Below are 16,713 nucleotides of genomic sequence, written 5' to 3'. Positions count from 1 at the left end.
AAAAATGTACATTTAAAAGTACCCGAGTAGTCTTCTCTTTCCTTTACATGATTTCAAAGACATCATTTTCATTTGTTACACAATAGATTGGACAGTAGGCTGTCAGGGGGCAAAGGGCACTTTTCTTCTTCAATTACAAAACTTATTATAGCAAAAGTTGTACGAAAAGAATTCTTTAGATTTGCTAGAAAAATCATAATGTGTAAAAAAAAAAATATTTTTGACAAAGTTAATAGAAAGGAGTTTTATTGAATGTTAGGGTCAAATATTTAATGCAGTTGCACTTTTAGAAAAGCATTTAAAATAGAATTCTGAGTCAATAAGAATAGGTTTGAAAGTAACACTAACTGGATGTATGACCGTTACATTGACTTTACATCATGGGCATAGTTCTGGTAGCGGCAGAGAAGGTTGACCTACTTAGCCATCTCTTTATTTCTATCATGTGTGACCTGGTTGGTGAGCTGGGACATATGTACGGGGGTGGGCCAACATCTGGTTCATTGGTCTGCCTCTCATCCACTTCACTGGTTTCCCTGGACCCGTCAAGATCTTCATCCGGCACGTTGTCGTCTGCTCTCGCCGTTGGCTCCACTGGAGTTTCCGCTGGCTGATCAGATCTTTGGGAGTCTTCCATAGTGGGGGTGGCTGGTCCGGGGTAGGGGCCATAGTCTGAGGTGACAGTTTCGTTGGGAGAGGCTTGCATGGGCTGACTGGCATCTCGGGCCTTTTCTTTCCTCTCATACAGCAGACCCGTCTTCCTGACGTCAGAAACTTCTGAGAAGCTGGAGATGGTGGCGTCGTCAATCCAGCAACGAGTAGACTTGGGCTGCTTGTACCAGCCTACTTCACTTGTGCTGAAATAGTCAATGCAGGACATAGAAAGAGATGCTAAACTGTTCTTATACACATCATATAGACTCTAAAAGAGGAGTTTAAAAAAAAAAAATTCGCTATAAAAAAATGATCGGATTTGTAAAAATTGTAGAGCTTATAATTCAACATTTTCTTGTTTCCCTTTAAAAACTTCAAAGTGCACCCCCCCCCTCCCCCGAGATCAACTTTGGATCCACAGTCGGAGACGTCTTAGAACGCGAATTTTATTTTTGTAAATATTGGCTGGCAATGACTTCTAACAAGGGTTAACCTGATTTAAGTTACACCTGCATTGGCTGAAAATGACTTCTAACAAGGGTTAACCTGATTTAAGTTACACCTGCATTGGCTGAAAATGACTTCTAACAAGGGTTAACCTGATTTATATTACACCTGCATTGGCTGAAAATGACTTCTAACAAGGGTTAACCTGATGTACATTACACCTGCATTGGCTGAAAATGACTTCTAACAAGGGTTAACCTGATCCAAGTTACACCTGCATCGGCTGGAAATAGCTGCTAGCGAGGTTAACCTGATCCAAGTTACACCTGCATTCTGGACATTTAGATGACTAGTGTATGGGCTGTAACATGTCCTTATCAGTCACATTCTCTTTGACTGTATGACTGTGTATTGGTCACTTTCCCTTTAGCAACAGAACATATAGCAGTCATGTTTGTCTTCTGCTCACTCCTATTGATAGATAATAAAGTAAATAAAGTCGTCAACTGCTGAGTACCTACCTTGGTTCTTCTTTCATCTCTGGCTCCTGTTCAGTATTTTCCTTTTCCTCGATTACTTCTTCTGCTTCTGAAACTGCAGCGATTTCCAGAGATTTTTCGATTATTTCCGGCTCAGAAACTTTCGGCTCTGCTAAAGAGACAAACAAGTAAGTCTCGTCGTTCTGGTTTCCGCTGGTTCTTTCAACCGTATACTTAACATTTGCATCATTTAAATGCTTTTGAATTTTAGGAAACATCCAAACAGTTCCTCGTAAGTGATTCAACCTTTGGCGCTGTGCACAAAGCGCTTCTCTTGCAGAACGTTGAACTGTTGGAGTCAAAAGTCTGTGTGTTTCCCTGGCACGATGACTAAATGCATCTGAAAATTTTGCCTTGCATTTTGAACTGACGTTTTGGAAGTCCTTTACACTGGATTGGATTGGATCAAACTGATCTGCTTTTTCTTTCAAGTATTGGTTAGGGTTAGGATTAAAAGCAGGTCTGCCGAGGTGAAACTTGTCTTCCTGCCTGGCTCTGGAAAGGACCTGACACTGAAGTCGAGAAATAACAAAATCTTAGAAAAATAATGTAAGAAACAAATAAAGTGATTAAGAAAATATTTAAAAAAAAAGATTAAATATTATTATCGACACTCAGTGCATGAAAGCATTTCACAATATGTTGTTGAGTCAACCTAGCAACACCATGGACTAGTTACCCTGAGAGAGTATGAACACTACGGACTGGTTAACGTAAGAGGATGTAGAGTATCACATAACACAATAAACAATAATCTAAATCACGGTACTGATTGACAATACATGCACTATTGAAGGAGTTTAAAAAATGGCTATTGCTGTAAGGAAGACAGGTAGTTACTTTAAAGGCTAGGAGACTGGAAAGAAATACCAATGAGAGTGAAGGAGGAGAGTACAAACGTTGATCTGGGCAAGTTTTGGCTCGTGACAAACAAAAACATTTCCACTTCGGCAGCAAAGTTTGTTCTAAAGAGGCACCACATACACACATTTTAGTTTGACTGTTTTGATAACTGACTCTCACAAACTGTATACCATTGGTAACAATAACAGAAATACTCTCTTTACTTCAAGTCATGTAGTGACAAAAAAAAAAAGCTGACCTCTATTTTTGTCCGTCTCTCTGCCTGTTTGTCTGTCTCTCTCTATATCCCACTTGGACAACATATGTTTCACTGTCACAATTTGTCACACTTGGACCACACATGTCACACTTGGACGAAATGTCTATCTTAGAGAACACGTAACATTTATAACATATATGTCACACTTGGACTGGACCACAATGCTTTAGCACCATGTTATATGTCACACTTGGACCGGACCCCAATGCTCTCGCACCATGTTATATGTCACACTTGGACCGGACCCCAATGCTCTCGCACCATGTTATATGTCACACTTGAACCAGACCACAATGCTCTAGCACCATGTTATATGTCACACTTGGACTGGACCTCAATGCTCTCGCACCATGTTATATGTCACAATTGGACCGGACCCCAATGCTTTAGCACAATGTTATATGTCACACTTGGACCGGACCACAATGCTCTAGCACCATGTTATATGTTACACTTGGACCGGACCCCAATGCTTTAGCACAATGTTATATGTCACACTTGGACTGGACCCCAATGCTTTAGAACCATGTTATATGTCACACTTGGACTGGACCACAATGCTCTAGGACCATGTTATATGTCACACTTGGACTGGACCACAATGCTCTAGGACCATGTTATTTGTCACACTTGGACCGGACCCCAATGCTTTAGCACAATGTTATATGTCACACTTGGACCGGACCCCAATGCTTTAGCACAATGTTATATGTCACACTTGGACCGGACCACAATGCTCTAGCACCATGTTATATGTCACACTTGGACCGGACCCCAATGCTCTATCACCATGTTATATTTCACACTTGGACTGGACCCCAATGCTTTAGCACAATGTTATATGTCACACATGGACCAAACCACAATGCTCTAGCACCATGTTATATGTCACACTTGGACCGGACCCCAAAACTCTAGCACCATGTTATATGTCACACTTGGACTAGACCACAATGCTCTAGCACCATGTTATATGTCACACTTGGACCGGACCCCAATACTCTAGCACCATGTTATATGTCACACTTGGACCGGACCCAATGCTCTAGCACCATGTTATATTTCACACTTGGATTGGACCACAATGCTCTAGCACCATGTTATATGTCACACTTGGATTGGACCACAATGCTCTAGCACCATGTTATATGTCACACTTGAACCAGACCACAATGCTCTAGCACCATGTTATATGTCACACTTGGACTGGACCACAATGCTCTAGCACCATGTTATATGTCACACTTGGACTGGACCCCAATTCTCTAGCACCATGTTATATGTCACACTTGAACTAGACCCCAATGCTCTAGCACCATGTTATATGGCACACTTGAACCAGACCACAATTCTCTAGCACCATGTTATATGTCACACTTGGACTGGACCCCAATGCTCTAGCACAATGTTATATTTCACACTTGGACTGGACCCCAATGCTGTAGCACCATGTTATATGTCACACTTGAACCAGACCACAATGCTCTAGCACCATGTTATATGTCACACTTGGACTGGACCTCAATGCTCTCGCACCATGTTATATGTCACACTTGAACCAGACCACAATGCTCTAACACTATGTTATATGTCACACTTGAACCAGACCACAATGCTCTAGCACCATGTTATATGTCACACTTGGACTGGACCTCAATGCTCTAGCACCATGTTATATGTCACACTTGAACCAGACCACAATGCTCTAACACTATGTTATATGTCACACTTGAACCAGACCACAATGCTCTAGCACCATGTTATATGTCACACTTGGACTGGACCTCAATGCTCTAGCACCATGTTATATGTCACACTTGAACCAGACCACAATGCTCTAACACTATGTTATATGTCACACTTGAACCAGACCACAATGCTCTAGCACCATGTTATATGTCACACTTGAACCAGACCACAATGCTTTAGCACAATGTTATATGTCACACTTGAACCAGACCACAATGCTCTAGCACCATGTTATATGTCACACTTGGACTGGACCCCAATGCTCTAGCACCATGTTATATGTCACACTTGAACCAGACCACAATGCTCTAACACTATGTTATATGTCACACTTGAACCAGACCACAATGCTCTAGCACCATGTTATATGTCACACTTGGACTGGACCCCAATGCTCTAGCACCATGTTATATGTCACACTTGAACCAGACCACAATGCTCTAGCACCATGTTATATGTCACACTTGAACCAGACCACAATGCTCTAGCACCATGTTATATGTCACACTTGAACCAGACCACAATGCTCTAGCACCATGTTATATGTCACACTTGAACCAGACCACAATGCTCTAGCATCATGTTATATGTCACACTTGAACCAGACCCCAATGCTCTAGCACCATGTTATATGTCACACTTGAACCAGACCACAATGCTCTAGCACCATGTTATATGTCACACTTGAACCAGACCCCAATGCTCTAGCACCATGTTATATGTCACACTTGAACCAGACCACAATGCTCTAGCACCATGTTATATGTCACACTTGGACTGGACCACAATGCTCTAGCACCATGTTATATGTCACACTTGGACTAGACCCCAATGCTCTAGCACCATGTTATATGTCACACTTGGACTGGACCCCAATGCTTTAGCACAATGTTATATGTCACACTTGGACTGGACCACAATGCTCTAGCACCATGTTATATGTCACACTTGGACTGGACCCCAATGCTCTAGCACCATGTTATATGTCACACTTGGACTGGACCCCAATGCTCTAGCACCATGTTATATGTCACACTTGAACCAGACCACAATGCTCTAACACTATGTTATATGTCACACTTGAACCAGACCACAATGCTCTAGCACCATGTTATATGTCACACTTGGACTGGACCCCAATGCTCTAGCACCATGTTATATGTCACACTTGAACCAGACCCCAATGCTCTAGCACCATGTTATATGTCACACTTGAACCAGACCACATCGCTCTAGCACCATGTTATATGTCACACTTGAACCAGACCACAATGCTCTAGCACCATGTTATATGTCACACTTGAACCAGACCACAATGCTCTAGCACCATGTTATATGTCACACTTGAACCAGACCCCAATGCTCTAGCACCATGTTATATGTCCCACTTGAACCAGACCACAATGCTCTAGCACCATGTTATATGTCACACTTGAACCAGACCCCAATGCTCTAGCACCATGTTATATGTCACACTTGAACCAGACCACAATGCTCTAGCACCATGTTATATGTCACACTTGGACTGGACCCCAATGCTCTAGCACCATGTTATATGTCACACTTGGACTGGACCCCAATGCTCTAGCACCATGTTATATGTCACACTTGGACTGGACCCCAAATGCTTTAGCACAATGTTATATGTCACACTTGGACTGGACCACAATGCTCTAGCACCATGTTATATGTCACACTTGGACTGGACCACAATGCTCTAGCACCATGTTATATGTCACACTTGGACTGGACCCCAATGCTCTAGCACCATGTTATATGTCACACTTGGACTGGACCCCAATGCTTTAGCACCATGTTATATGTCACACTTGGACTGGACCACAATGCTCTAACACCATGTTATATGTCACACTTGAACCAGACCACAATGCTCTAGCACCATGTTATATGTCACACTTGGACTGGACCCCAATGCTCTAGCACCATGTTATATGTCACACTTGGACCGGACCCCAATGCTCTAACACCATGTTATATGTCACACTTGGACCGGACCCAATGCTCTAGCACCATGTTATATGTCACACTTGGACTGGACCACAATGCTCTAGCACCATGTTATATGTCACACTTGGACCGGACCCCAATGCTCTAACACCATGTTATATGTCACACTTGGACCGGACCCAATGCTCTAGCACCATGTTATATGTCACACTTGGACTGGACCACAATGCTCTAGCACCATGTTATATGTCACACTTGGACTGGACCCCAATGCTCTAGCACCATGTTATATGTCACACTTGGACCGGACCCCAATACTCTAGCACCATGTTATATTTCACACTTGGACCGGACCCCAATGCTCTAACACCTTGTTATATGTCACACTTGGACTGGACCACAATGCTCTAGCACTATGTTATATGTTACAACTGTACACTTACTTTCTCCGGGGCATGCAAACAGCGACCTCCTTCTCTATACTCTCTAGGTGTCCACCTCTGGTCTGGACTTAAAATATTTCGCCACAAAGTGGACTGGTCAAAAGACATTTGGAATTAAAAGTAATTCAGTTCTGTTTGAGATTCAAAAGAAAGAGTAAACTGTCATCATTCCAACAGACATCTAGACTTCTGGACTCACTTTGAATAAATAGTTTTATATTTTGTGCTGTAGTGTGCATGTTTAATGCTGTAATGTGCATGTTTAGTGCTGTAATGTGCATATTTAGTTGTGTAATGTGCATATTTTGTGATGTAATGTGCATATTTTGTGATGTAATGTGCATATTTTGTATTTCATTAATCTTTTTTTTCTCTTGTAATGTGTACAAGGTTTAATGAAGCACTGACCTACAGTCCATAAACATATTTGAATTGATTATTTGTTGTGCTTGACATCTGACACTCCAACACGAACACAAACACACACAGAAATAACAAAAACACAAACAAAGAAATACAGTCACATACAAAAGCAAACACAAAGCGCCCACACACACATAATAGTCAATATGTTATGGCCTTAATCAAAACACATTTGTAAAGAGAAGTGAAGTGAAGAATTAGTCAATAATGTCTAGAGCTTGGAATAGACAAAAGACATAATCATCTAAACATTTGAAACAGTGTTACCTTTCAAATGGTCCTTTACTCGAATACATTTAAGTCACAAAAAAAAAGGAAAAGGAGAGAGAGAGAAAGAAAGAAAGAGAGAGAAAGAAAGAGAGAGAGAGAGGGGGGGGGGCAGAGACAGAAATAGAGAAAAAGACGGAGAGGGAGGAGGGTGAAGAACGAGATAGAACGGGTGAGTTATTATATGTCTGTCGTGTAACTCAGGGAAAAAATAACCTCTATCTCTATCCCCCCAGGGAGTAAATAAAAAATGACGTCTCTAATGAGAGCCCGCTGACCAGGGTCACAAAGCTATGACCAGGTCTATTAAAGAATTCCCAAAAGCCTGGAAGAATATTTCAAGAGAGATGTTCTGTAGGTCTTACAAAGAAGAACTGAGGGGTCATTTGATCGTACATCATATTTGAGTGTAATAAATAAATCTATCAAGGGCGCACAGTGCAGTTGTTTGGATTATCAGAGCTTAGCGTAAGCCTGTCAATCCTTATCTTATAGCTACCATATATCAATCATTTGAACGCGAAGTATATATATATATTATCAAGTAGAAAGTAAGGCGTATCAATTTATGTATGCTTCGAATAAAGATCAAAACTGTCTGACCAATCTTGATAAAACTTGACATATAAGTTCCTGACGGAGACCGCAGGGAATGTTTAATGGGACATTAAACCGAAAGGCCCTAAGACAAAAACCTTATTGTATCTCAAGTATAGGACGAAAATCCGTTTTCACAGTCCTTTATAGTGGATGGGAATACGTCGAATGAAAGGGTAAACCCAGTGGCGTAGCTACCAATGTGCGGGTGGTGCGGGCCGCACAGGGCACCAAGTGGAGAGGGGCACCAAAATTCCCCCAGTGTGTATTAATTTCCTATTTCCCTGAGCTTTTCAGTAAAAACGACTAATTGTATGGACACGAACAAACATAAACTGCTGTATTTTAAACATGAACTAACGATTTATAAACTAGTCATGTCGCTATTTTGTTTCATCTCCTTGACTATTTCTTCCATACAATGTAAGCTATAGAACAATTTGAATCTAATTTACTTGATTTATTTCGGACACACGGTACATGTTACTACACTGATCAATGCTCTGTAATATAAAGAAGAAGAAGATAGGCCAACCTTTTTTTACTTCATTGTTTAGTCCATTGGTTTAATCTAGATATTGAGTTTACAAATATATTTCTAAACTCTAGCTCTAAACAATTGTCTTAGTTTATTCATTTCTTTATGATTCTTTATAGTTTAATTTTGGAAATAATTCTATTGTAATGTCTATATTTTTAAATAAGCTAACCTTTGTTTTCTACGAGGTTTTATTTTACTGTAACGTAAACAAAATGATGAACAATGCTCAAGACTGACTAGTCTGGCTGGCGCCTCAAAACCCTTTTAAGCTCAGACGGAGAAATCGGCATCTCTGGTTCTGTCCGGTCTGGGTAGACTATAAGGGCCCCATACCCAGATCTATCGGGGTCCCTTATTACCGACCCATCGGTATAACAGAAAATGGCATCTGATGGGTAGGACTTTAGTGTAGCTGATGCCAAGTTTTGGAGTATGGCAGGTGTTAATCGCCTCTTGGTGGCTCCCTCTTGCCCTATAAGGGACATGCTTATTTGTGGGGCCGACATCTCCTCCACGGACATCTCCTCCACGGAGGGCAAGTACTAATTATTCTAATTGGGATTCTGTCAGTGGAGAGCCCAGCTGATTTTGACAACTTGGCCGCAATGTGGAGGAACGATCGCATTTTATGCGGTTCCTCTCTTTCCACTGTCGCACTAATATTGAGGTGGGTAGCCTAGAGTCGCCCCTTTTATAGCGCTCATAAGCTGTAAGTACCGCCATCTCCCTCCTTAAATGTAAAGGGACCACGTTTGTTAAGATTTCAGCAGCTTTTGTTGGGCTTGTCCGAAAGGTGCCACAAATGAACCTTAGTGCCTGTGATTGTACTCGGTCGAGTGATTCGAGGGCAGTTTTACTAGCATATACTTGAGCTGTACTCAATTTGTGATCTGACAGCCCCTAAGTACAATATGCGTAGCATGTAAGCTTTGGCACCCCACTTTGTGATGGCCAGCTTTCTTAGTAACGCTAACTTCTCCGAGGCTTTTCTTTCAACTTCCTGGACGTGCTGGAGCATTGACAACTTTCTATCCAGGGTTTCCCTTAGATATTTGGCTTGTTTTCACGTTGGAGTCGCAGCCCACCGAGTTGAAGCTCGAATAGAGCCTTAAGAATGTCGATCCCTAGGCTGAACAGGGACCAGGTCGTTTTGGCAACGTTTATCTGAATCTGTCATTTGTCGCAATACGAGGAGATGGTTTGGAGGTCTGCTTGTAATGCCGTCTGTATTTGGTTGGCTTTCTTGCCGGTTGACCAAAGGACAATGTCATCCGCATAAAGCAGTTTCTTTGACCGCAGTGAGGTGCGTTTCTTAAATTTCTTAAGTCTAAAGAAGCATCGAGACAATTTCAAGTCACATCATTGCCAGAGTCCACCGACTATAGGCGAGCTGTTAATGGGTATGAATTAACTGAACAATTAAAAGCAACAAAGCAAGATGAGACGGTTATCATTGAATCCAGAAAAAAAATGATGAAGCCGACATCGTGAAAAGAAGATGATACTTCAATACTGCAGGTTCTAGGGACTAAAGGACAGCACACAAGCATGTCCTCAAAAATTTATACTGAAGAAGCTGAACCATCAGACAGTGTAAACAATACAGAAAGCAGGATAATCAACTCTAGACTGAACGACATTGGAGATTGGCCTGATGTCATCACAGATAATATTCGCATACACCTTCTCACTCAAGGATCTGAAACAGTTCAGCGTATGGACAGTAATTCAGAGAGGCGTATAGACATCAAGAATCAGCAAAAGGAAAGGCTAGAAAGCTTTCAAAGATTTGGTTTTTCTGGCAAATGTCAAACGGCGAGAAAGTTCTTAGAAAGTGGATGTGTTATTCGCCAAAAAAAAAAGAATTCTTATTTTGCTTCCCCTGCACACTCTTCTCAACAAGATCAAGTACCAAATCTTCATTTAAATCCAAAAATGGATTCAATGAGTGGTGGAGGGTATCCCCGAAAATAGAAAACCATGAGACCAGCAGAGCTCACATTCAGTCATCGCTTGCTTGGAAGGAACTTGAAGTTTGCCTGAGAGTAGGGAACAATATTGACAACAAGGCCCAAGATTTGATTATACAAGAGACGAAAACCTGGAGAGTTAGTAAAATTACTATCAAAGTACGATGCACTCTTGAGGGAGCATGTGCTTCGAACTAAGCTTTGTTCCAGACCGAATACATACATGTCTCCACAAATACAAAATAAATTTATTACAATATTGGGAGATCAAGCTAAAAAACGAATCATACAGCAAGTAAAACAAGCCAAATATTTCTCTATTATTTTTGACAGTACACCTGACATCTCAAAGCTGGATCAAATTTCCCAAATTTTACGGTATGTTGTCATGGAGAATGACGGGGTGCAGGTTCGTGAGTCTTTTGTTGACTTCATCGACACAAAGGACACACATGCTGCTGGAATCGATGAGATGATTCTAGAGAAATTGCGTTTGGATGGCTTAGACATAATGGACTGCAGGGGTCAAGGCTATGATAATGTTGCGGTCATGAAAGTTCATTAAGGTCATGAAAGAATTAACAATATTTGATTAATGAATACATATTATTTTGAAAAAAAAGTAAGGTTTTGCAATGTTATTAATTAGTTAGTTCTTTTTTTTATTTGGGGAGGGGGCATCAAGATGAGGTACCGCACCAGGCGTCATATACTCTAGCTACGCCACTGGGTAAACCCATTCTCACTCTCTACTTTTATTTTCGTGGCAAAATAAAGAACAATGTGAAGGGAACATTCTCCAAGTTTGACATAGATCTAAATCCAATCCAGTATATCAGTAATACCTAAACTAAGGCTCGTTGGCATATATATATTTATGGTGGGTTTGGCACAGCAAAGTAAATTCGAGACACTTTAAGACCAATTTTAAACTTTTCAAAAAAAAAACAACTGCAGCTCTACAAGTACACAAAAGATTGAACTTAACACAAAAAGGTTTACAATTTGCAATGGCAACGAAGGTGATCAGGTAACAATTCTTAAAAAGTGAACTTAAGGACGACGTTTACAACAGAAAAGAAGAACAGAGATGCTTATCTTATATGATACAGACGTTACTTCAAAAAAGAAGATGTTACAATGTACACTACAAGAACAGAGATGTCTCAATGTACACTACAAGAACAGAGATGTTACAATGTACACTACAAGAACAGAGATGTTACAATGTACACTACAAGAACAGAGATGTTACAATGTACACTACAAGAACAGAGATGTTACAATGTACACTACAAGAACAGAGATGTTACAATGTACACTACAAGAACAGAGATGTTACAATGTACACTACAAGAACAGAGATGTTACAATGTACACTACAAGAACAGAGATGTTACAATGTACACGTGTAAAAGTTATAATAGATTTAACTTTTATGTCAGTTCACAAGTAAATGTAAAATACTTCAATAATACCTTTGAGTCTCACTTAACAGAAATGGGCAAGTATGTGTATGCATTTATAAAATGATAGAGAAATAAAAGATCCAGTTGTTTATAAAAATGTTTTACATGCATCTGATGTTCCTTCAGAGTTGAAGATAATCTACATCACAGCCCAAACCTGCCGCAGGATGACAGGGGAGGGCAGCGGGAAGGATATGAACCGAGACGACCGAACGACAGTCCAGCGTGCATTTAGCACGACCATACACCCGTTTCGAATTCTAGTTGGTCTTTCTAGCTAGCCACTAGGACTATTGCTAGTCATCTCATATAGTACCAAGAATACAACACTATGGACTATGGCATAGAATGGTCTTTCTATGAATCCTGTGTTCAATATTTACCATATATTATTCAATATTATACACACTATGGACTATGGCATAGAATGGTCTTTCTATGAATCCTGTGTGCAATATTTACCATATATTATTCAATATTATACACACTATGGACTATGGCATAGAATGGTCTTTCTATGAATCCTGTGTGCAATATTTACTATATATTATTCAATATTATACACAATATGGACTATGGCATAGAATGGTCTTTCTATGAATCCTGTGTGCAATATTTACTATATATTATTCAATATTATACACAATATGGACTATGGCATAGAATGGTCTTTCTATGAATCCTGTGTGCAATATTTACTATATATTATTCATATTATACACAATATGGACTATGGCATAGAATGGTCTTTCTATGAATCCTGTGTGCAATATTTACTATATATTATTCAATATTATACACAATATGGACTATGGCATAGAATGGTCTTTCTATGAATCCTGTGTGCAATATTTACTATATATTATTCAATATTATACACAATATGGACTATGGCATAGAATGGTCTTTCTATGAATCCTGTGTGCAATATTTACTATATATTATTCAATATTATACACAATATGGACTATGGCATAGAATGGTCTTTCTATGAATCCTGTGTGCAATATTTACTATATATTATTCAATATTATACACAATATGGACTATGGCATAGAATGGTCTTTCTATGAATCCTGTGTGCAATATTTACCATATATTATTCAATATTATACACACTATGGACTATGGCATAGAATGGTCTTTCTATGAATCCTGTGTGCAATATTTACCATATATTATTCAATATTATACACACTATGGACTATGGCATAGAATGGTCTTTCTATGAATCCTGTGTGCAATATTTACTATATATTATTCAATATTATACACAATATGGACTATGGCATAGAATGGTCTTTCTATGAATCCTGTGTGCAATATTTACTATATATTATTCAATATTATACACAATATGGACTATGGCATAGAATGGTCTTTCTATGAATCCTGTGTGCAATATTTACTATATATTATTCAATATTATACACAATATGGACTATGGCATAGAATGGTCTTTCTATGAATCCTGTGTGCAATATTTACTATATATTATTCAATATTATACACAATATGGACTATGGCATAGAATGGTCTTTCTATGAATCCTGTGTGCAATATTTACTATATATTATTCAATATTATACACAATATGGACTATGGCATAGAATGGTCTTTCTATGAATCCTGTGTGCAATATTTACTATATATTATTCAATATTATACACAATATGGACTATGGCATAGAATGGTCTTTCTATGAATCCTGTGTGCAATATTTACTATATATTATTCAATATTATACACAATATGGACTATGGCATAGAATGGTCTTTCTATGAATCCTGTGTGCAATATTTACTATATATTATTCAATATTATACACACTATGGACTATGGCATAGAATGGTCTTTCTATGAATCCTTTGTGCAATATTTACTATATATTATTCAATATTATACACACTATGGACTATGGCATAGAATGGTCTTTCTATGAATCCTGTGTGCAATATTTACCATATATTATTCAATATTATACACACTATGGACTATGGCATAGAATGGTCTTTCTATGAATCCTGTGTTCAATATTTACCATATATTATTCAATATTATACACACTATGGACTATGGCATAGAATGGTCTTTCTATGAATCCTGTGTTCAATATTTACCATATATTATTCAATATTATACCTTCCAGTTCCTTTATTTATTTGATACAATGACTGTTTTGTTCATCTAATAGATCTTTTCTTATTTGTTTCAACAACTTCATTGGCTTGTGTGTGTGTGTTTGATGTCTTGCCCTAAGGCTAAGCTAGATCTAGATCATCTACATTTACATTACATACAAAATTAGATTTAGTATTACACTAGGATAGATAAACGAAATGCTTTACGCTAAGCTCTGTAATGCTAACAAAAGTTTTTTTAAAGTATTAACTGACCATAAACATTTAAAACACGCAGCTTTGTAGCAAATATTAATAGCTTTGTCCTACCTGACTCATTAAAGCCTACCTGGACTAGTGTAATTTATACTTTGTTCATGGAATTTAAAGTCTAGTTAAGTTTTTGTTTTCCATACAGGGTCTTTTTTTGTGCGCACTAGAAGAGGCCTATTTTACATCTTCTAATATGCGCAAATATTTTATCGCATTGGTGCGCAGAAATGAAGTCCTTCTTCTTCTTGAAACTGTCAGATAGAGTTGAGCCTTAAAGAAATAAAAATCAGTACTGGAGAGTTTCAGATCTGGCGGGAATAAAACTTTTAAAATTAAATATAATAAAAGAAGGGGGTGACCCGGCCATAACAAACACTATACTGCCTGGGGACAAATCAACAGGCGTAGCATACTTGACATTGTTTAGTTTTTCTTGAAAATCTCCAGTAAAAAGGAGAAAAAAAATGTATTAGAGAACTTTATCTATTGGGATTTTCATACCGGCAGAAAAACTTTAAAACATAGCTTGCCTTGTTGGTGTATCTGGTGAACAAAGTCAAGGAAGGGTTGATGACATAGACTTATAAGACTTATGTATAGATCTAGACTGGAAATAGGAAACAGATAGATAGATAGATAGATAGATAGATAGATAGATAGATAGATAGATAGATAGATAGATAGATAAATAGATAGATAGATAGATAGATAGATAGATAGATAGATAGATAGATAGATAAATAGATAGATAAATAGATAGATAGATAGATAAATAGATAGATAAATAGATAGATAGATAGATAGATAGATAGATAGATAGATAGATAGATAGATAGATAAATAGATAGATAGATAGATAGATTAGATAGATAGATAGATTAGATAGATAGATAGATTAGATAGATAGATAGATAGATAGATAGATAGATAGATAGATAGATAGATAGATAGATAGATAGATAGACAGATTTTTATGTACGTAACTCTTTTTCAAGCTGTAAGGGAAGTCGCCCCATTCAATCTTTTCTGTTTTAGAAAACTAATGATCTTTAGTTTTTAAAGTTTAGAAATAATGCAAAATCATTTCTCGGATTTTCTTTAGAATGGGCTATTAATCGCAGAACTATATTATCACGCAAATATATGAAACAAAGCCATTTCCCTGTGTTTCCACTGAGATAATGTTTAAAAAAATCCTAGATCGAAATAATTCATGTCTGTTGATTTTAATCACCTTATGTACATTTAAATAGATTGATTACCTAGATCTTTCTAGATTTTGTATCTAAAAATTGCAAAATAATAATTATGAGACGAGAGTACTTTTATTTTTGATGTTCAATTACTAGATCTAGATCTAAAAATTAAATTATATGTTACATAGGTTAGTGTTGAAAACAACCCACTGTACTTCTTCTAACTACTTTATAGAAGAGAATGAAAGAAGGGAAAGACAATGCTCGGATGACAATGCAACAGAGAGAGACCAGGAACACCAGACAGCGATATGATGAAAGAAGCACATATATTGTCAGAAAGAAAGAAAAAACAGGAATGTAAAAAGTCCAGGATCTTTCAGATTGAGACCCTAGCAAAAGAGAGAGATGGGGAGGAATGTACAAGAAAATGAAAAGAATAGATTTCAAGCTAGATTGCACATGTGTGAGAAATAATTACTGATAATTAAATAATAAAAATGTAATGAAAATGTAATAATAATTTAATTAATATAGCGCTGTCAATAAAAATATTGTATTATAGATATGGACTAATAATAATAAATCTGTGCGATAACAAATATTTTCATCAGTTCTTTTTGTTTAATGCAATTTCACGCTTTTAGCTTTCAAAATGTACTATGAACCTATCACTGTCTGGACCCGTTTGGGAAAGGGGTGGGGAAGAAAGAAGGGGGTATCTGTGTAAATGTTACTGTGATCGCTCTTTATATGCATTTATAAAAAAAAAAAGGTTGAACGACCTGACTCGAGGGCTCAAGCCAATATACTAGCCACTGACCAGACAGACAAAATTACTTAGTACAAACTAGCGATTTATAGTTATCCGTCATAAACGGTAATCTCCATCACACAAAAGATTACATTTAAAAAACAACAACAGAAAGACAAT

At 38.1% G+C, this 16,713-nt stretch overlaps 1 protein-coding gene across 4 annotated transcripts; it reads right to left on the bottom strand.

The window, feature by feature from the left end:
• Positions 1–229: 229 nt before the first annotated feature.
• On the bottom strand, positions 230–14,755 carry LOC106072879 (uncharacterized). Of its 4 annotated transcripts, none has more exons than XM_056029207.1 (4): positions 14,660–14,755; positions 6,924–7,054; positions 1,623–2,152; positions 230–857 (listed from the first exon to the last, which is right to left on the bottom strand). In XM_056029207.1, exons 2-4 carry the CDS (start codon positions 7,029–7,031, stop codon positions 374–376), a joined length of 1,122 nt encoding a protein of 373 aa, XP_055885182.1. In that variant the 5' UTR covers positions 7,032–7,054; positions 14,660–14,755; the 3' UTR covers positions 230–373. The 4 variants fall into 4 exon arrangements, with proteins under 4 accessions (XP_055885182.1, XP_055885181.1, XP_055885183.1 ...); XM_056029206.1 differs by having other exon boundaries at positions 14,641–14,714; XM_056029208.1 differs by lacking the exon at positions 14,660–14,755 and adding an exon at positions 7,614–7,707.
• Between the last annotated feature and the right edge of the window lie 1,958 nt (positions 14,756–16,713).

Source organism: Biomphalaria glabrata, chromosome 5 (genome assembly GCF_947242115.1).
Source record: "Biomphalaria glabrata chromosome 5, xgBioGlab47.1, whole genome shotgun sequence".
In the NCBI taxonomy this organism is placed as follows: domain Eukaryota; kingdom Metazoa; phylum Mollusca; class Gastropoda; family Planorbidae; genus Biomphalaria; species Biomphalaria glabrata.
Note: the sequence above shows the minus strand (reverse complement) of the source record. Positions and strands in the feature narration are given on the sequence as shown.

Coding starts and splice junctions, on each gene's coding strand:
- LOC106072879 (XM_056029207.1), bottom strand. CDS start 7,031: ATGTCTTTTGACCAGTCCACTTTGTGGCGAAATATTTTAAGTCCAGAC. Junction 2,153..6,923: donor GTTTGCATGCCCCGGAGAAA/GTAAGTGTACAG, acceptor TCTCGACTTCAG/TGTCAGGTCCTTTCCAGAGC. Junction 858..1,622: donor GAGATGAAAGAAGAACCAAG/GTAGGTACTCAG, acceptor TGACTATTTCAG/CACAAGTGAAGTAGGCTGGT.